The sequence below is a fragment of the Malaya genurostris genome, chromosome 3 (assembly GCF_030247185.1).
Source record: "Malaya genurostris strain Urasoe2022 chromosome 3, Malgen_1.1, whole genome shotgun sequence".
NCBI classification, from domain to species: domain Eukaryota; kingdom Metazoa; phylum Arthropoda; class Insecta; order Diptera; family Culicidae; genus Malaya; species Malaya genurostris.
Window position 1 is genome coordinate 272,923,732 of NC_080572.1, and position 21,905 is coordinate 272,945,636.

At 37.6% G+C, this 21,905-nt stretch overlaps 1 protein-coding gene across 2 annotated transcripts; it reads left to right on the top strand.

Annotated features, from left to right (window-relative positions):
• Positions 1 to 1,768: 1,768 nt before the first annotated feature.
• Positions 1,769 to 21,226, top strand: LOC131438519 (UPF0605 protein CG18335-like). Of its 2 annotated transcripts, XM_058608611.1 has the most exons (7): positions 1,769 to 2,008; positions 6,704 to 6,730; positions 8,141 to 8,279; positions 8,346 to 8,639; positions 8,819 to 8,990; positions 20,686 to 20,926; positions 21,097 to 21,226. In XM_058608611.1, the coding sequence occupies exons 1-7, from the start codon at positions 1,941 to 1,943 to the stop codon at positions 21,164 to 21,166; spliced, it is 1,011 nt and encodes a 336-aa protein (XP_058464594.1). In that variant the 5' UTR covers positions 1,769 to 1,940; the 3' UTR covers positions 21,167 to 21,226. The 2 variants fall into 2 exon arrangements, with proteins under 2 accessions (XP_058464594.1, XP_058464596.1); XM_058608613.1 differs by lacking the exon at positions 6,704 to 6,730 and having other exon boundaries at positions 1,777 to 2,008.
• Positions 21,227 to 21,905: the final 679 nt, after the last annotated feature.

A 21,905-nucleotide genomic window follows, 5' to 3' on the forward strand; every position in this document is an offset into this window, starting at 1 on the left:
TAAAATTCTGTGATCTTCATTTAACTCTTAATTTAACTCTATAAGCGCTAAGGCACTCTGTACCAGCTTTTAGTTATTCTGTCAGTTTTTTGTTTTGACTTTCTTTCTTTCAATCATTTTGAGCAATTTAGGTTTATACTGATTTTTGGGCCTTCTTGTGTTGAACACGCATCCAGGAAATAAGAACTACATGTATTTCGTGAAGAAATACTAGGTGTGATTGGATGAAATGGTCCACGTGAACCGTTCTCTTCCAGAAACACACATCTCACACTCTTAGTTAGAAGGTGACATTTGTGTCCAAGTTGGAGAAATCTAAGTACATTCAAACCTTTCTCGATTTGAGAGTGTATTTACACTCTTTATTTAATCAGTTTCGCCGTCGTGACAATTTGTAAGCATTACCGATACCGAACCGGATCGGAGAGGTTTGAAAGTTCCTAAACGGTTCATAAGATATCAATTTACTCCTATTCCTGATAACACTAGTCCTCCTTTTTGAATTAAATTCACCAAGTTCAGGACGAATATGATATATTAACATTAATCCCAACTGGATCAAGATAATTCAAATTGGTGACTAATTCCAGGCATAAGAATGCTCGAAACCACCTAATGACCTATTGTCAATTTCAAGCAGTATTAGTCCTGTCCACTCCGAGATCGATCCATACAACATAATAATTTTCATCTTTTACATTTATAAGCGAACGATCGACCTCGGTATGGTCCGACTTTGTCAATACGCGAAGTGTAAATTGACTCCCACCCCCATCCACCAAAGGGGGGTACGCGCCCTGTAGCTCATCATCCAAAGCCTAGGGATGAATGGTAGTCGTGTTTTAGGTCATAATCCTAAATTATGTGAGAAATTTTTCAAACGTGAAACATTCAACTGAATCGTTTTTTCTAGATTGACTGCAACTCTCACCAGAACTATTTTTCAGATATTATCGAGCCAAAGCAAAACAAAATCGTTTCTTTCATCGTTTGAGTTTACGTGGGTTATAGATAGACCCCCATCGACATAAAACAAGAACTGGGAATGGTGATACATTGGTCGTAAAAACGGCACCGTGAACTTGTTCGATGATTTGTTTTGGGGCATTATTTTCAGTTTTGATTTGTGTACATCGAATGATGCTTATGCCGCCGGAAACGGTGCTATCTGATGCCAGTGGAACCACTTTGCATGATGAATTAACGGAATCTCCGTTGACACCGTGATAACACTAGCATTGCACTCAGGAAACAGATTTCTCGTTCGTGTCAACAGTGATGTTTTCAAGGTTTCTAATGGCAGGAAAAGGTTAAACGCTATCAATTTCGTTCGAATGGTTCACCAGTTTAGAAGTGCATCGCATTATATATCCATCGACGTCGAAGGTTATTAAGGAGGCTCGCCAAGGACGTCTGCCTAAATTTCCGCCTCTTGACTGTGGGATGGGTTCGAAATCGTTAGCATGAGCAGGAAAATGAAGTGCAATTTGGCGCCATGCTGTGTGGAGCATAGTTTACTCTGTTCTTTTTGGTTTGTAAATTTGCAACCATAACAAACGACCGACTATTGATGGCTTGTTGATGCCCCGTTTACACTTCTGCTGGCTGCCAGCATGCTGGTGTCAGTGTACTGCCCTCTTAGGAAAAAAACGTTCAACGGTAGTTCTTCGTTGGTCTAATACTTTGGATCATTGGACCACAGTTGAACGTTTTTTCCTAAGAGAGCAGTACACTGACACCAGCATGCTGGCAGCCAGCAGAAGTGTAAACAGGGCATGAACTAGCGAAGCAATTGTTTCGAATCACAGTTGGCTGATGCCTTGGGTTTGACGTGGTTGTTGGAGATATTGCTTTTTCAAATTAAAGTTTTGCGAAATTTTCGTACGTGTTGGGAGTTGTTTTGTTGTGTTCAAATTAAGTGTATTTTGAGAGTTTACGAAATGGCAATGAAACTACCTCTTCTCAACGTTGGACACATCAGTACACCGGAGCCGCATTACGTTCCAGGGTAAATAGCTAACAAGCAACTCTACTTGCAACTCTATCAATGATACAATTTGAATGTTTTTGGATCGTCACATTGAACAATTATTTTTTCTACTATAGTAATCATGATATGTACTATCTTTAATTATGAGATCTGACAGATGTAATTTTTTTTTGAAAACGCATGCCAAACTCGTTTATTTAAATCGTATATTGTTTACCATTTATAGATTTTCTATTTCTAAGAGGGACCCGTCAAATGCTGTTTTTATTTTTCGTGAGTCAACAAGGCACCGATTTTACTGAAATTTGAGTGTAATTAATACATTCTGCCCTAGACTCGTATGTTATGGATGCTAAATTTATACTAAAACATTATTATACATTGATTTAATCGGTAATTCGGATGAAAACGTTATTTTTTCGAAAACATTTTACGGGAACTGGAGGAAAAGAAAAGGGGTCCTAAGTCTATTGTTCTACTCCAAACAACAAAAGGGTGAACAACTTAGTCAAGAGTTGCGTCTTCACTGGCGAAATCACCAACTTACTCATCTCATTTTTCTACAGCTCGTCTCGTCATAGAACACTTGCCCGCTGGATAACATCTAAGAATTATGATGATCTGGCTTCAACTAATTATAAACTATTAATAAAGGTAGCCTATCGTATTTGGCTGACCGAGAATAATCGTAGCACTTCTAGTAAAAGTTATCGTGATTTTGATCACGTCGTTTGGACAAGCATCCAGTATCGTGATGTCACTTGTCAACTAATGGATTCTTTGCGTGCCAATGGAAGACTTTCCAATGACCCAGTGCTCGATATTCTTGCTTGTCGTGAGATTGTGAACATGGCACTTTTTTCACTTTCTAAAAACAACCGGTGCTACAATTTAAGGATTGTTTTGTTTTTAGTTTGGTGTTCCTTTCATGCTTCAGTCGCAGATGGAAAACTAGCTTTAATAACAACCAAATATTCAATTCCAGAATTTATTGGCAGAATCAAGCTCGAAAATTCAGTTCCAGTTCCAGGAGCCAAATTCTATAATATAATCTTTACACTCAATTCTGAACAGAATAAACAGAATTTAATTCTTTTTATACTCAATTTTGGATTTAATTTCAGTACTGAAATTCAGATTCTGGAGCTCAAAATCAGGTTCAGATAAGAGTCTAGGTCCAGAAGTCAGTTTCAGCATCTAGTTTCAGAATTGAGTTCCGTTTCCAGAATCCTGGCCCAGAACTGTAGAATTGAATTCTAGAATTGTTTTCATATCAAATCTAACTCGCGAAACGATCCGAGGAAAATGATTGTTGTGTAGATTTATAGAGCAAAGTACAAAAAGCTATGGAAATTTTAACGCTTGATGTTGGACCTGAATTATGAAACTGAACTACGGAACTGAAATTTCGGTCTTTAATTCAGTTTCGAAATTCAGAACCAGAATCTAGATCCACAAATCAGTACCAAAATTCAGTTCCAGAATCCAACCTCTGATGAAATATAATTTTAATATTTATATTTAATTCTTTTTATACTCAATTTTGAATTTGATTTCAGAACTGAAATTCAGAATCTGCAACCTAAAATCAGGTTCAGATTAGAATCCAGGTCCAGAGTTCAGTTTTAGCATCTACTTTTAGAATTGGGTTCCAGTTTCCAGAATTCTAGTTCAGAATACTAGAACTGGAAATGAATTCTGGAGCTGAATTCTTAAACTAAGAATCGGGTTCAGATAAAAAAAAACAAGTTTGAAATTCAAATCTAGAATCCAAAGCTCAAGATCCAGTTTCCGAATTCAGTCCAGGAATCCAAGCTCACAAGTTCCTGTCATGCATCGCGAAAATTCGAACTACTCGCACCCCACGCTGACAAAATTGTTGGAAGTGCCCTAATCAACTGTCACCAACACAATAAAAGTATACGGAGAATGTTTGTCGACAGCCATGTGGATTGGATCGGAGAGAAATCAAATGTTAGAGACTGCAACAATATCGAACGAAGTGGTCAAGCAGAAACCCAACCTCTCCTTCCGGAATGTCGCAAACAGGCTGAAAATGTCGTCAATAACCGTGCATCGAGCTAAACTCCAACTTGTATCGATGAGCAAAACAAGTCGTCCATTGTACGATCGTGAAAGCTGGTGTAGATTGATAGCGTGGTAAAGGATGCAGAGATTTTCCAACACAGCCACGTTGTCTAAGTTCGCATAGGAATATATCGTGGCTTTTACAGATCGACTGGGCCATAAAATGTATATACATCTCATTTTCAATCAGCTATGAAATTTGTGTGCAGCATTGTTTCGTGCCGTTTTGGATGGTTTTGGCATCTTGCCAAATGACCGGCTCACACACATTCATGTTTGACCAATCTTCGATCGTTACACCCTTTAACACGTATGGAAGAAATTCAGCTGGTATGTGTGAATCAATCGTACAAAATCATACACTATGTTTTCCTATGACCAGCATCAAAATATGACTTCTGTATTTAATCTGCATGACTCTAAATAAACCGCAGCAGTAGATTTACCATTTAACAGTCTATGCTGATATCATTAAATCATTAACCGTCTGATGGGAGTACATTCAAATGTGTTGGCAGCGGTTGGTTCGGAAGCGGTCACGCAATCCTCACAAGTTTTTGCATGGTGTACCGCAATAGCATGTTCTGATTGATGCCAATGATTGTTTTGCTGTCTGAAGGTAATACAGCTCACAAAAATACCGCATGTGTAATTTTTTCTAACGCCAACGTAGTCTCGGCTGGATCAAAACATTGAGGATAATATCGGCGTCTTGAGTTGAAATTGTGCATCTTTTTAATGAAGTGTTATTTATACCAACCTAGTTGTTGTGTTTCGATATTTCCTAATCCAAATATTTATAGGGTAGTCGTTCCTATGTTTATCTCATTAGTCGAGACAGCTTTAGATCAGTTTCTGAAACAAGAGGCGGGTTATACCATGAAGAAAGAAATATTAATTAGTTTGTTCTCAAATGAAATGAAGCATCAAAACTATGAAGCCAAATCGATTACATTTATTGATATAAGTTATCCTCGAAAGCATTCATAAGGACCACGAAATAGCTCTGGATAAGCAGTTGGGAATAAGTAATTCGATATCCATAATACAAAACAGTTTTGATGGATCTTGAATTTTCACTATTAATAGTGTTAGTCTGTGCTATAGCCTGATTTTAACTTCAAGGACACGGTATAAAAAGAAGACAGAACGAAACGATAAAACAACAAAAATCGTTGAAAAAAATGAAAACAGCAGCAGAAAGTGGGTTTCGTTCGAATATGAATAAAAAGTTTGAAAATTTTTGGAAAGCATTTAATAGGAAATTCAAACAATCTCAACGGAAGCGTGACCGATTCGAGAACAAGCATTCGGATTAGTTAGAAGCGGGATTTGGATAAACGAAGCAGTGAAGATGACTATATATGCTTTACGGTGTGTGATATTCATGAATATACCTGCTTTATGAACCATGCCACTTTTGAGGATGCGTGAGCCTTGTTTTTTTATTGGAATGGCTGTCCATGTACGAGAATGGATAAGAGCGAACATTATTCACCACTACTACTGTTTCTCCTTCTCTCGGTAAGAGAGAACGTCTAGCCTCATAATTCATAGCAAGCAAACTATCTTCACGGGACTAGAAAGTGATGAAGATTACATATTCAGTTTTCGCTAACAGACTGATGCCTGGCTCTTAACTGTCGAATGTTTCTTTGAGATCCGAACGCGCTTCACATTCGTTTATACAGAATTCATTTTGCGTGCATTGTCACCGCTTGAGCGTTTATTAAAAAAATGTAACGAGGACATGTGTTTTTACAGCTCTCAATAAGCCATAGCAATACGCAATGAAAATTCAATGAAAAAAGATTCCATGCAAATATTGATTACAAGACCAATATTTTATCCAGCTGTTTAATTCACTCTCATGCACTATTTCGATTAAACCCAATGAAACGCTATTTGGCAGGAATTTGATTTATAGAAGTAACAGGAGAGCAGGAGTTAGTTTCTCTCTGGCAGCCAGCAGACGAAGAGCTTGTTTGTTCGCAATATTTGCTAATACTGTCAGATCACCATCGCTAACTCTGCGCTCCTGCTATTCATGTTTATAATATTCAAGTATAATACTTAGTTCCCTGGGCGTTAGCACAACCTTGAGACAGATTGAATGATGCTGTCGCGGTCCCAGGGCTTGTCTGTATCCTTACTCAATGGAGAAGGATGCACACTAATGGTGCCATGGATAATGTCTGACAAGAACAGGCAACAATACACAGAATGGGAGCGATAAAATGGATTTGTTCCTCTTTCTGAATGTGCCAAACATGGCATTGTCCATGCTACAACAAATACTACACATTGATCTAAGGAAAAGAAGCGATCTACTAATCGAATTTGATCTCTTTTGCAGTATTCAATTGGTTATATGATCACCGAATCGTGTACTCTTTGTTACCTTTTGGAACCGCAAATGGCGTGAGCAACAGCGCCCGAAACATCCACACGTAGTAGTTTAGTTGCTTGTTGAAAGTAGCTCTCTCTTAGATTACATTGTAGTATGCTTGACGCTCAGACATTCGACATTTTTACTTAGATCCAAACTAATGATCCACTCACCCATCAATCATCACTCATATTCTACTACACAAAACATATATTTATTTCCTCTTTCTTTTGTAGATTAAATACACCATCAAGCCATATTTAGTAAGTATAATTTCTATTGAATATCTTCTTAAAATATTTCAGCAACGTTTTTGCACATGGTGAAAGGATCAAGCACAATTCCTGGCCGCCAGTGTTCAGTTGGTCAACATAGACTAGTTCATCTGACAAGGAATTGTGATTGTATATCCTGGATCCACAAATGGGCCCGGTTTAGAATCTGCGCTATTCAGCTGCCCGCCCGGTAAACCCAGAAAAAAATATTCAAGTATAATTCTTAGTTATTCTAACCCTCTATTAACTTGACCCAAATTAAATAAGTTATATGCAACAGTTTTTGTGGCATAAAGTCATCATTAACAGTAATTAGCGATCGGAGCTCGCAGAAACATTCAACAGTTAAGAGCCAATCATCAGCCTATTGACGAAAACTGAATATTTAATTTTGAGCACTATCCAGCCTCATGAAGACAGTTGCTTGTTATGAATTATTTTGTAATAGGAACGACGTTCAAACCACTAGAGAGAAAATTATATTCACGGCTTCTGTGCTTCATGCAGACTCTAATACCAGCACACTGTACCATCTGTATATATGTGGAATATAACTGCTTCCACTAACGTTTTGTTTGTGTGGTTCTTATTGGCTGGCAAAGCATCATCTTTGTGAGCGGTGGAATTGTTCGCTCACAATGCAATGGAAACTACAGTGCCTATAACCAGAGTGACGACATCTCATCCGTAATGTTGGCAACAATTCAAAACATTCCATTAGCTTTACATTGAATTGACAGGTCGTTTGATCGTTTGGAACTGGTAGCTGTCATTCCAAACGAACAGCTGTCGCCACTCTGATTATAGGCACTCTAATGGAAACTATATGTTCATTCACCGGTGAATGAATATTCCAAACCCTGGTTAGAATGTATCAGCGACATCTTAACAGTACGTAAAACTTAGAAAATCATTTGATGAAAGCTGTGGTCGATCTGAGCGGTGACAAAGACATCATATTAACAAGATATCCAGCTCTTACATTTCCCGAACAAGCGAGCCCGAATCGAATCTCGTACGTAGAAGTAGGGCGGAGAAATGTCAAATTCGTGCGCGCGAAAACAGCATCACTGCACACCCATACAATTGACATGATATGTTAAATGTGATGCCGTGCGATGGCGTTGCTGAACCGAAAATTTATTTCGCTCCAAGCTGACAGGGTCTGGCGGCGACGATCTAGGGAAATGAGTGCAAAATATGCAGTTGAGCTTTGCGTGTATAACGAAATCTAAAAGTATTCATATATGCAGATAAAATAAAGTCACAAATATTAAAAAAAAATGAACAGAAACTCAAATAACATAAAAATAATTACTGTACGGCCATGATCTTAATGTAACGATTGTTCTTCGTTCGATCAGATTTCCTAACACCAACTATTTTTTTGCATTTCAGTTACACCGGCTACTGTCCACAATTGATGTACCGAATAGGGAATACATACTCGTCGTTGTCTCATAAGTTACTGCTTGACCCGACGGTTTCTCACTCGGAGAAATTGATACTTTCTGACCGCTCTACGGATGATTATCACGTTACTATCGATCGCAATTTCTTATACTGCTTAATTGGAAAGTAATATTCACATTATTATTATTAGGTACATCGTCCAACGCTGAAAGAAATCGATGCCACTGGAACTATAGTTCCTCGCCACGAGGATATGGACAGTCGTGACGTGACTTACCAAAAGTCACTCATGCCTGGCTACGAAGGGTTTATTCCAAAGACGCAGAATAAATTTGGGCGACGGTACGCCGTTGTTACTAGCGAAGGTTTGAATGAGTTTGAACGAGATTGCCAGCAAACGAGAGCCCAGATAAAGAAGCTGAGGCATCGAACAGCACAACCGATTTCTTCTATTTCTGAGTTCAGCTATGGTGATAGAATGAAGGTATGTTGTGATGCCGTACGCAATCTGAATCTTGTTATGTAGAACGGGAATGGTTGTTTATATAAAACAAAAATCGGGGCACGTTTCACAGTATCAATTAGGCTATAGTAGTTTTATACGCGTGAAAAGTATCCCGCAAGAATAATGTCTATTGATTTCCATAATCTGTCTATTAACAGTTCCTGAAAAACGATTACCGATTTCCACTGGAAGCCACTCGACCGGATGCATTGGGTGTTAGTAAAGAGGTACCGGTGGAAAATCTACCTCCGCTTCCAGAGTTACCATATAGTCGACACAGTCCTCCGCATTTCATGGAGAACAGCAGTAAAGAGAAGTTTACTATATTAGGTAAAATTATTCCCAAGTTTTAGTGCGTATATGATAGCTAAGTAGCTCTAGATATCTGAGTAATCGTCATAAAATGAGTGTTTGAATCTATCAATTCTGGAATTCGTTATTAAGGAACAAGACTTTGCTAGCGAATGAGTAATGTCAACAATGTGTGCGTAGAAACAAATTACGGTGCTTCTTTTCCTGATTTTAATCAATAAATCTTCCATATGGTTGAAAAATAAATCAATCGGATCATTCTGCTTAAAATTGCAATTCAAGAAAAGCGAAAATATTATTCTAAAACTCTTCCGCTTTTCTCAAAACTGCTCGAGAAAAAATATTTCAGTTTCAGCTTACATCCATCACACGTTTGATTAGCAACAAACACATTCCTATATGGATTTCCTCTTGCAGCAATTATTGCGAATAAAGATTTACGTACCTTCTATAAGTAAAGCCGCAAAATAGTATAACCTTCAATTTAACACGCGAAAGGCAATGGATATGGAATGTTGTCGTAAAACTATTTATTTCTCCGGAAAACTGTTTTTGTAACAGAAAATATTTAGTTTTGTTTATTTTGTGTAGCGCAATCTAATACAAATCCATTGAAGCAGTGTTGCTAACAGACGATTCCAAAAACGTCTCAAATAAGTTTTATAGTTATGTTAAAATTGTTCCGCTCTCTGTATTATTTAGTAAGTTAGTATATAAGATTTTTCCATTACAAGTAGGTTTAAAATTTTCTCTACACAAAAATCACAGAATTGCGGAATCAAATGATGTCGTAATGATAATAACCAAATCATGTATATAACAGGGCGGAAAAGGTTGAACACTCAATTTAAATCTTAATAATTTAAGTTTAACTCATGTTTCAAAAAATATTTATTGAAAAAGTTCTGTGTCAGAAGCTTTGTTATAATATCTGTTTTATGATTAATGAACCCTTATTTGAATGATTTTTCAAAAACAGATGGAAAAATTTTTTTCGACTGTTTGAGGGGTTTAGAACACGGAAAAATACTAAAATATCTTTTGACAAAACAACCCCGTCAGGGGTAAAAAAACAGTCTGTCCCATATATAGGACATTGTGCATAAAATTATCTGAAAATCAAAAGTTTATGGTAAGTTACAAAACGACAAAAAATTTTTTTCAAGCTATGGCATAAGTATAGATCGCTCCTGGATTTTTTTCTCGAAAATAGCAGAAATCACCTGTAAATCCCATCGTACTCAAAATGACGATGTAAATTTTTGTTGTATCCGAAAATATGCAGTAATATTTGGTAGGACCATACGATCTTTCATTTGAGCCTAAGATTGGGAATATCGGTTTTAAGTTTAGTTTTTACAGGTTTTGTTACAATATTTAATACACTTTACCCTATAACTCCGGAACCGGACGTCGTATCCGGATGAAATTCAGGAATTCCATATGGGACCGTAAGGCCTTTCATTTGAATCATAGTTTGTCATTTTGCTTTTATGAGAAAGGCAAAAATGATGTAATGGTGATATATTGATTCCGAAATGCCTCAACGGTGACAAGCATTAAGGGCTGAGGACAGTACCGTAAAATGGTATTTTTTTTGCTATTTTCCCGTTTCAAATAAAATTTTCTTGGAAACGGTGCAGAATATATAAAAACCCATCTGACAATGTCTTCGAAATTTAGTTGAGAATATTCTGTGAAATTTTCAGAATGATTCATTGAGTTTAGCGGTCGTGTTGTATTTTTTTCTGACTGAAGAACTGCTGAAAATTTGAACGCTCGGAAATGCATACCTCTACTTGTTCATCGAATATCTCGGCTTTGAAGGCTTGTATCATAAATCTACCGTGACAAAGTCTAGATAATTTAGTTTAGATGTGATTAGTACATAAAAACATATATGTTATCGCGATAAAAATAAAGTCTTGTATTTTTCTGTGAAACAAAGTCAGTTTCAATGCATCCGCCATTTTTTTCGCTTTGGTTTCCTGATAGCATTCTGAAAAAGAATAGAGAAATAGAATTGATTCGACAAGGCTGCCAAACACACATACATTCAATCTTTGTGAAAGTTTAATATTTTTTCATTGTTCATTGGAATCCATCTAATGTCCAACCCATACGATAGATTAATGTGATAAAACTTCTCATCAAAATAATAAATTGTATGCTGGCAACCCGGTACAGTTTGCTCATATCAGGAATCAGAACAAAATGGCTCAAATGGCACGTTCCCCTTGATATTTGGAGATTTGTGCCTTGCCATCAATTTGTTTTTAGCATCATTTTCTCGATATATAAGAGGGAAGGATTGAAAGGAAATGGTAAGGGTTGGACTAGGAGGATGGGAAAAATTGACGACACAAAAACACATAAAAGCAGAAGTAAATTCTGCACCCCTAAGGGATGCTGAACAATCTGCTGAGGATCACATTTAGTGGAAGCAGAAGTAAATTCTCGAACAGTCTGCTGTTAATAAAACCTCCAACCCCCGAGAGGATTTAGAGATCTTACAAAAGCGACACCATTCTGCACTCCCGGAAGAATGCAGAACGATTCGCAGTATGTACGAGCAGAAGTAAATTCGGTACCCCCTAAAGGATGCCAAACAATCTGCTAAACCCTATTTAAGGTGAATACAGAAGGGATTCATTCACTCCAGGAAGAACGATGAACCCTTCTTACTATAGCTCCTTACCAGATTGGGTGAGAAACGAGAGAATATCCTTCAATTTTAGCTCCGCATACACAGACTCAACCATGTATGGAGAACCAAAAACCCGGATACGTAGCTGCGTCAATGCGGGACAGTTACATATCAGATGATATGAAGTACCGTCATCGCATTCACACAAATCACATGAATAATACTCAGCACGTTGAATAGTAGCCATGTGATAATTGAGTTTGCAATGTCCAGTCAGAGCTCTGACCAGAATACTGCAATGATGCTTGGAGAAATGCAGTAGACACTTTGACATTTTCAGATTTAAATCTGGTAGAAATGCTTTTGTCTGAGCGCAAGTATGCAAGCTGCGCCAGTGGCTGGCATGTTTGGATGCAGCCCAAGAACGAATCTTGTGCTTCATCCAACTAGTTGAAAGTGGTAAAGCTGGTTCAGGACCAACGAAATCATTCATTGCACCAGCTCTAGCCAACTCATCAGCCCATTCATTTCCAGTAATACCAGAATGGCCGGGTACCCATAAGAAGTAAACAGCATTTGAAATGCTGAGGTCTTCAATTTGAGTTCGATATGCGATCACTAGATTCGACCGTGAGTCATTCGAACTGAGTGCTTTTAAGGCTGCCTTACTGTCGGAACAAAAATAAATACGTTTACCACAGATCCTCTGCTGGAGTGCCGATTGTACTCAACACAGAATTGCGTAGATTTCTGCTTGGAACACAGTACAGTATCTACCAAGTGAATGAGACTGCTCCAGCCTCATTTCACGACAGTAGACACCGGCACCAGCACGACCATTCAACAGAGAATTGTCCGTATAACAAACTATGTGTTCATCAAGTTGTCGTTTCAGACAACCAGACAACCATTCCTCACGAAGAGGATAGCTCACATTGAATGTTTTGAAAGGAAAACTGCATGTGAGAGTTAGGTCACTAGGAGCGAGTAAATACTCATCCCACGTAACCATTTGAGACCACAAGCGAGTGTGGCTGGTAGCATAATCCAATGGGTTATTGTTCCAAAGCCCTGTAACCTTAAGACGGTATGCACAAGATAATGCTTCTTGTTTTAGGAACACATGTAGTGGTTTAATGCACAGTAGCGCCTCTAGAGCAGCAGTAGGAGTTGTCGTGAATGCTCCTGTCATCGCCATTAGGACCATCCTTTGGAGATGATTTAGCTTTCACTGAACTGTCGCGACTTCTCCTTTCTGCCACCATACAAGACATCCATATGCTAAAATTGGTCTAACAACAGTTGTGTAGATCCAATGAATATATCTGGGTTTGAGTCCCCATGATTTTCCAAAAGCTCGTCTGCATTGGCCGAAAGCCATGCAAGCTCTTTTAATCCTAAATTCAATGTGAGCAGACCAATTCAGTTTTGAGTCAAGAATAACCCCGACGTATTTAACTTGATCGACCACAGTGACCTCTGAACCAAAGAACTGCAACGGACGAGCTCCTGTGATTATCCTACGATGAGTGAAAAGCACCATTGATGTTTTGCTCGGATTTACAGATAATCCAACCTGACAACAACGGCAACCCGGTACAGTTTGCTCATATACGAGAGAGTACAAGAGTTGATTTAAAACTCAACACGCGGCCCTCTGTCCTCAGACCTTAAATCAAACGGCGCTTTGTTTCACCAAATTTCCTCGGAGATGTAGATAACCCAGTCCAGAGTAGTTAATTGATAGAGCAGTTCCATAGATTGAATAAAGTTCGTCGGTTTGTATTAGAGATGGGCAAAATAGTTCATTTCAAGAACCGTTCAGTGATCCGGAGTTCTATTGAAATAACTCGTTCTCCACAGCCGTTCGTTCGTTCGGTATATTTGTACAGACAAATAGAGAAATTTCATTTTTGTATCGTTAAGCGAGCAAAAAAAAAGGCCCTCGAATTTGAACCTGAGGTTTCGTGATCAGCTTTTTTATTAGAGAACTACCGTTCTCGTAAAAAGAACTATTCCTCATTCATTATTTCACAAGAACTAGTTCTTTTGAACTGTTCGCGAGCGAATTGCCCATCTTTAATTCGCACCATGTCTCTGAGTTATTATTTTGTAGATGTTTCATAACATACGCCCTTATTTTGAATAACGTCGTATCGATTTCACGTATCGTATTTTATTTGTGTTCCTAATAACGCTAGCAAAATCAAAGGTAGCTAAGATTCGATCGAACCACATTCGATCGAAAAATCAATACGTCGTTATTCAGAAGAAGGGTGATAGTTATAGGCGGCTCAAGCCAAAAGAATGAAACGATTCCTGGATGGCATTCAGATAAGATATCCAAATTTTTTAAAATGCTTCATCCATCCAAGTTCGTTATTTAGAGTGAAATTGGCACTATCCAATGCTTTGAATTTACTGTTTTAAGTAAATTTTAAGTTATTGTTTATGGTAGATAGAATAATTGGAGCTTCACTCCACTTCAATGAATCTTGAGGCCTTTGCGATCGTTACCAAATATAATGCTTATTGCTCGGCTCTACAACTTTCATATACACAATAGTTGATATAATCTCGTAGCTAGAAGCTTAATCTACAAAATTATGCAAAATAACAGTTCGGCAGAAAAGTTCGTATCGTTTAATAGAAACACACATTTTTTGCCAAAATTCGTTTTTATTATTCAACATAATTGCCATCAGAGGCGATACAGCGATTATAGCGATCTTCCAACTTTTCGATACCATTTTTGTAGTACGATTTGTCCTTTGCCTCAAAATAGGCCTCAGTTTCAGCGATTACCTCTGCATTGCTTCTAAATTTTTTACCAGCGAGCATTCTCTTGAGGTCTGAGAACAGGAAAAAGTCACTGGGGGCCAAATCTGAAGAATACGGTGGATGAGGGAGCAATTCGAAGCCCAATTCGTTCAATTTCAGCATGGTTTTTATCGACTTGTGACACGGTGCATTGTCTTGATGAAACAAAACTTTTTTCTTCTTCAAATTAGGCCGTTTTTTTTTTTTAAATTTCGTCCTTCAAACGCTCTAATAACGCTATATAATAGTCACTGTTGATGGTTTTTCCCCTTTCAAGGTAGTCGATGAAAATTATACCATGCGAATCCCAAAATACAGACGCCATAACCTTACCGGCCGATTGTTGAGTCTTTCCACGCTTTGGGTTCGGTTCATCGCGTGCAGTTCACTCAGCTGACTGTCGATTGGACTCCGGAGTGAAGTGATGGAGCCATGTTTCGTCTATTGTTATATATCGACGAAAAAAATCGGTTTTATTTCGATATAACAGCCCCAAACACTGCTCAGAATCATCAATTCGTTGTTGGTTTTGATCGATTGTGAGCTCACGCGGCACCCATTTTGCACAAAGCTTTCTCATATCCAAATATTCGTGAATAATATGTCCAACACGTTCCTTTAATATCTTTAGGGTGTCAGCTATTTCGATCAACTTCACTTTACGGTCATTGAAAATCATTTTGTGGATTTTTTTCACGTTTTCATCGGTAACAGCCTCTTTTGGACGTCCACTGCGTTCATCGTCTTCGGTGCTCATGAGACCAGTACGAAATTTTGCAAACCACTTACGAATTGTTGCTTCGCCCGGTGCAGAGTCTGGATAACACTCATCAAGCCATTTTTTTGGTATCGGCGGCACTTTTTTCATCAAAAAGTAGTGTTTCATCAACACACGAAATTCCTTTTTTTCCATTTTTTTCACAATAACAAAAGTAGCTTCACTCAAAATCCCTCCGTGGTTGATGGGCTTGACGGTATTGCAAACATCATCAGATACGATTAATTATTGTTACAATTTAATATAAATATGTGTTATAACTTTTAGTTTAATTATTGAGTTTATTGAGTGAGGCATGAAACGATTTGAATAAGATGTTGATTGCAATACGTTCCAACATCCGGGGTTGGAGAGGCCGGTAGGGCTTAACTGAGCTCTTTTTTATGTTTCATTTTCATACTACCGGCCCTTATTACCGATGTGAAGTGGAAATTAAGCGAAATGAACGTACCCCACTCAGGTTTCACACGATAACGGAATAGTTGAATGGTGAATTAAGTTCATCTTTGACGTTTATTCTGTGAGGTTGTGTCGTGCTCGTGTGGGATCTGATGGATGAGGTGATATGTGAGTGAAGTATAAGTGAAGTGGAATGCAAGAACGGTAATAAAGGCCACCGTTTCAGCTCAGGACTAACGATCGACCAATAAAAGAGATAGAAAATGGGTGACGGCACCCCTATTCATCTCAAATCCATTAGTCATTTCATATATGAAAACCATTGGTTAGAGCGAGATCTGTTGTGTCTGTTCGATAGATTGACTTCGAGAGTGAGATGAGGTTAGGAGTATTTCGCGTCGCTATAACAGCGATATCGTACATTTTCTGAACTACTTTTATGCGGTATTGCTTATCAGAGATGAAGCAAAGATTTTGTATTTGATTTCATCACAATTCATTTATTGAAAGTCGAGTAATCGATAGAATAATATGGTGACTCTATTAATGAAATGACTATTGGCACAATGAATTTAGATAAAATCTATTCGAATTTATCTATTAGAATTTACTATTAATTCAATGTTACAATATTTGCGTGTGAAATACTTATTTGTAAATATGTATATGTATGTACACATGTGTGTATATGAATGTATATATGTGTGTACGTCAGTATGCCTTGGTGCCTGTATATATTTATACATGTATGTATGTATGCGTTGTATCAAACCGTATATTATGATACCTTTCGATTGTGAGTGAAATGTTGATTGCATTACGCTCCAACATCCGGGGTTGGAGAGGCCGGTAGGGCTTAACTGAGCTCTTTTTATGTTTTATTTTCATACTACCGGTTCCTATAACCAGTGTTATAGAAGTAGAAGTTAAGTGGAGTGAACGTATCCCAATTGGGTTTCACACGATGACAACAGGTGAACGGTGAATCGAGTCCATATTTGACGTTTATTGGTGGTTTGTGTACAATGGATTACTGTGGTATGAGATAGAATATTGTAAAATAGAACGGAATAATAATGACTTAACCAATGGGCAAACCACTGATAGCTGTCAAACGATGTTCATCCAGTTTGTATTGTGAGGATGTATCGTTTGGGACCTGATGGGTGAGATGATGTGTGAGTGAAATGTAAGAGTAAGTGCATGCAAGAATGGTAATAAAGGCCACCGTTTCAGCTCAGGACTAACGATCGATCATTAGAAGAGATAGAAATTGGGTAACGGTACCTCCATTCATCTCAAATCCATTAGTCATTTCATATACGAGAACCATTAGTTATAGTGAGCTCTGTTATCTCTGTTTGATAGATTAATTTCAGAAGTAACATGAAATTTGGAGCATTTTGCTTCGCTAAAAAAGCAGTATTGAACCACTTCCGAACTACTGCTATGCGTTATTGCTTCTTAGAGACGATGCAAAGACTTTGTATTTATCACAAATCAATTATTAAAAGTCGAGTGATCGCTAAAATAACATGGTGACTCTACTAATGAGATGACTATTGGCACACTAGTTTTAGTTAGGATCTATCAGAGTAGAAATAGTAACTCAATGTTGTAATGCTTGCGTGTGGAATACATGTGGGTATGTATGCATGTGTGTATGTGTGTGACTGTGTGTGTATGTATGTGTTTTTGTGTGTATATACAAGTGCGTTGTACCAAATGCCGTGCCTTTGAGTGCGTTGTACCAAATTGGTAGTGATGCATTTCGATTGTGGGTCAGGAATCAGGAATCAGAACAAATTGGCTCAAATGGCACGTTCCCCTTGATATTTGGAGATTTGTGCCTTGCCACTGTCAAGGATCAACTGAAGACAACTAAATGTGAACATGCTGTAGCAATACTTATGGGACCCAAGAGTCAATATAATTTAAATAAAAATGCATGTTCTCAGTTTTTTTTTTCCCGTCAAACCATCATGACCGGCCGTACAAAGATGTCATTAAAAAAAGGCGGGTGGGTAATGTCAGAGACATAACTGGATGTCGTGAATACGAAAACAACTGACATGTTCATTAACACTTCCGAATATCAATTGTATGAATTATGCACGCATTCCCCTTTTTCACATTTTTCGCAAAAACAAAGAAAGCTTCACTTGATCTCGATTACTGTGAATTTCACACAGCGAAAAGTGCACAAATCTAAGCAAACTGTTCTTGATTTGCAGTAAACTGAGGATATTTCCCTACGATTTGCAAACAACAAATCCTAATAGTTCTTTAGAAAACTTTTAGAGCCATTAGAACGGCTGATATTGTGCAATGCTCTCCACCGTTGTTTTTTTTCCCAATGCTAATGACTGGCAGCTGTGACGTAATCGCTCTTGTCGAAAGCGAAACTAGCTGTGCAGACGACACAAAACACATCTGCTCGCAGGGGCGATAGAATCCAAACTGATTGAATTTTTGTTAAGAGATTTCCTTTTATGTGATTTCGTTTGTAGCTTTTTCACTAATGGGCGGTCCTAACCAGCGATGCCAGATAGTAGTAGTGTCATTTCCGTAGATTGGCATTTTTCTCGAAAACTCTCGTGGTGAAAACCTTTTTTTTTTTTTTGCTCTTCAGACCAAACTAGTTTCCGTAGTTCTCCGTTGATAAATTTAGATTTCCGTAGAAAAAAATCCCATTTCCGTAGATTTTGCCTACGGATCCGTAGATCCGTAGAAAATGGTCGAATCCGTAGATCTACGGAGATTTCCGTAGATCTGACATCGCTGGTCCTAACGGCTATAAAAATAGCCGCATACAGAATTTTATTGTCGATTATTTCATTTCGGATTTGCATAATTTATTGAAAGAAACTATCAATATGCTGTAGGGATTCGTTTCTAGCATTCCCAAGGACCAAATTGAGGAACTCACTGCGATATTCACCACTTTTCGGAACATTTTTCCCGGACGATTTGTTGTACAGCAGCAGATATTTTGTTCTCTTCCTTAGAACGCGTTCTGATTGGCTGGTGTTGACATGGAGCAAATGAGACAGGTTTTTCAATAGTGTACTATTGAAATACTTCAATGCTTTTGCTATACACGTTTAAATTAAAAAATTTCGATTCTATCTGTAGTTAGATTATATAAATCCTTTCACAGATCACTGAGCTATGAGCTTTAAAAATACGAGAAAGGCAAACGCGCCTTATGAATTATCCTCTTTGATACTCGTTTATACCAAACATTTCAGAAAAGTTTAATTTTGAATTATTTGAGACTATGTCACAAAACTGAAAATTTTATCATAAAATTGTGATCATATTTCCGATGGCATGTCGCAAGAATTATGTTGATTCATTAGATACAACAATAGATATTCACGATCAAAAACTTATCACTCTCTCAGAGGGTAAATTTTGAAAAGGCACCCCATAGTAAAGTAAGTCGTATTCACGACAAAACACTAATCCTATTTTGTCTCTCTTTTTTTTCGGAAATGGATTACTGAGCATAACCAAGAAATTCGGAATAAAGAATAAGATACTCAAGAAAAGCAGGAACAAATGTGATAAATGTGGAGCTGAAAAATTGGAAAATAATTTAATTAACACTCTTAGGAAATCTTAGATACAAAATGGAACATCGGTAAGAATAAAAAGACCATTGCATACAACTAACTTTTACATTTCAGGGAATAAAATAACATCAGCAAAAGTACGGAATGGAAATAAAATAGAAGGACAACAAAAGACATTAACGAAACACAATTGAATAGAACACTGGAATTAAGGTAAAACAGAATATAAACTATGACCAAAGGTAAGAAAACCAACATGAATAAATAATAGAAACTGTTGGGTAATAATATAATTTCCTCATATTGAAAGAGGCGTTTATATGGCGCGCATGCGCTAATTCGGCCTGATACAAATTAACGGGGAGGGGAATACATTTTGGACAGGGCTGTAAAAAGCTGATTGGAACCCTTTCCCCACCAAAATGTAATATAAGGAAACTATAAGGAAACTCATGTTTCAAAAAATATTTATTAAAACAGATATTACAACATTTGGTGGATATGTTTACAAAGTGGGCCAAAATACCTCCGTTACCTTAGTAGTTTTCCATCACGGAGTACTGGAGTGTCATCGCGTTTTAATTCATAGCTCGTTTTTGAAGAATCGCTCGTACGTTACGATTTGTAAGTTTGGTTCCAGTGTTACTGGAGAACAAAATGTGTCAGGTTCCTTTGCGCTACCCTGTATTTTAAAATTGCTCAACACTTAAAATTATCTATATCTTTTTTCAAAATTGTTTGAAAATGGTCTCAAAAAAGAAGAAGCTTGGATAAAAAGGCTCTTGAAACTGTTTAAGGGGTATTCCTGTTGTTCCCGAATATGGATTAACCTTGCGTTTATTACAGGATCTAAGCTTTACAAAAGTCTTGGAAGTTATAAAAAAAGTTATAAGCTGTTGCTGTTATCAGGGCTTGAAGTTGACCTTGCGCGAATTGCGTCTGATTGAGTCATCTTAAACTCATGAATCTGAACCTCTGCCAATCGTTTCACAAGTTTTTTGTATACTGCAGTTTTTTCTTTGTTTCAATTAGAGAGACTTTGAAACTAGACTAGACGGACTAGAAAAGGTTCACGATCGTTAGGCCGCGGTTTGGGAGGCTGTGTAAATCGAATGTTAATACATGAAAGGGAAAATAACCATTTTCAGTTAAGAAATCTGTACAAAATACGCTATCCCTTGAACATATTTATTATAGTGTTATAAAAGATCAACTTCAAGTTAGAACACATATCCGAGAATATCTCATACAGAAACAGTTCGTAATGGACACAAGCATTGGCACATAGTTAGTTGTAAACAAAGTATTGGAGTCAGAAGCATTGTTTAATCGATAGCAAAGTATTATTTTGATATTTGGAGCAAACTAGAGCTTTACCGAATAGATTCATTTCATATTAGTTACTGCTATCAGCTGTAGAATGTCATATGCCACACGTGTGTTTAGTAGTTATTGTTGGGATTCAATTCACAAAGACATTTCTTCTTGCAGGATACACTGGCCACAAACCGTTCCTATGGCCGCGCTTCGGTGAACCAAACATAACACTTACGAAAAAAGCATTCTGTGACTTCACGAACAGTTACGAACATCGAAAGAGCACGGAATGGGTTCCGATAGCCCCAGCCGGTACGGGGACTTGCCAACCAAGTGCACCAATTCACCAGATATATATGAAAAATATTGGATTGGTACCCAGCTATATGGGACATGTGCCGGGAGCTTTGTTCAGGTGAGTACACAGTGATTGTAGCAATACCTTTCAGAGAGTCATTAGTGTGATACACGGGGATACGATTAACCTATTTAGATCTTTGATGATCCTAACATTACGTTATTCGTTGTTCAGTATTGTAAATGAATTTGATCAAAATCAAACTTTTTATTTGTTTTTGATTGCAGGTATGGTAAAACATTCGGTAACGACAGTAGGGATGCTAAAAAGTGTCTGAAAAAATGTTATGAAGTTTGAGATATGCATTAGTTAAATGAAAATTGCCATACAATATTTGGAAATAAATATTTTTGTTTACGCTGGTTTGTTAATTTCATTCATCTGACACCCAATAGTATTCTGTATTCACACATATAGTAAAAGGTCAATTTATAAAAGAGAGCATGTTGATCATCTCGGTGCGAACTTGAGCGATGGCTCAATAAAAATTCTAAGAGATGATTATAGTGACCAATCAAGTTATAGCGGTATTACGGGTGTGTAATGGCAGATACGTAACTGAAGGACGTAAATACCCTCTCAGCAGGCGGTTATATTTTGTTGGTCGTTGAGCGCATGTTGAACGACATACTGCACGAAATAATCGTTCAGTTTGCTGGAACGATTTGTTGTTGTTTTTTCTCTTCAAAAAATAGTGTGAAAATTAGGTGTTGCCTTCATATATGAAAATATGTTGTTATTCTACGTGAAGTAGAAGTATTGTACAGGTATGTAATGTTGGTTTAAAAAAATAAGTAGAATAAACTTTGGAAATCCTCCAGTAAAATTAGTTTAATGGGGCTCCAACTCCTCATATTGAAAATGGCTCAACAATGGACCTCTGTCTGCCGGGTTTGTTGAACGAAAAAAATGGCATTCGATTCAACGGTCTGTTTCAAAGTCGTCAAACGAAGGTCCCGTGTTGGCTTCCCGGTGAACGATTGATTGGACTTCCATTGAACCAATGATCCAACGAATTGGACCAATGAAGGACCAC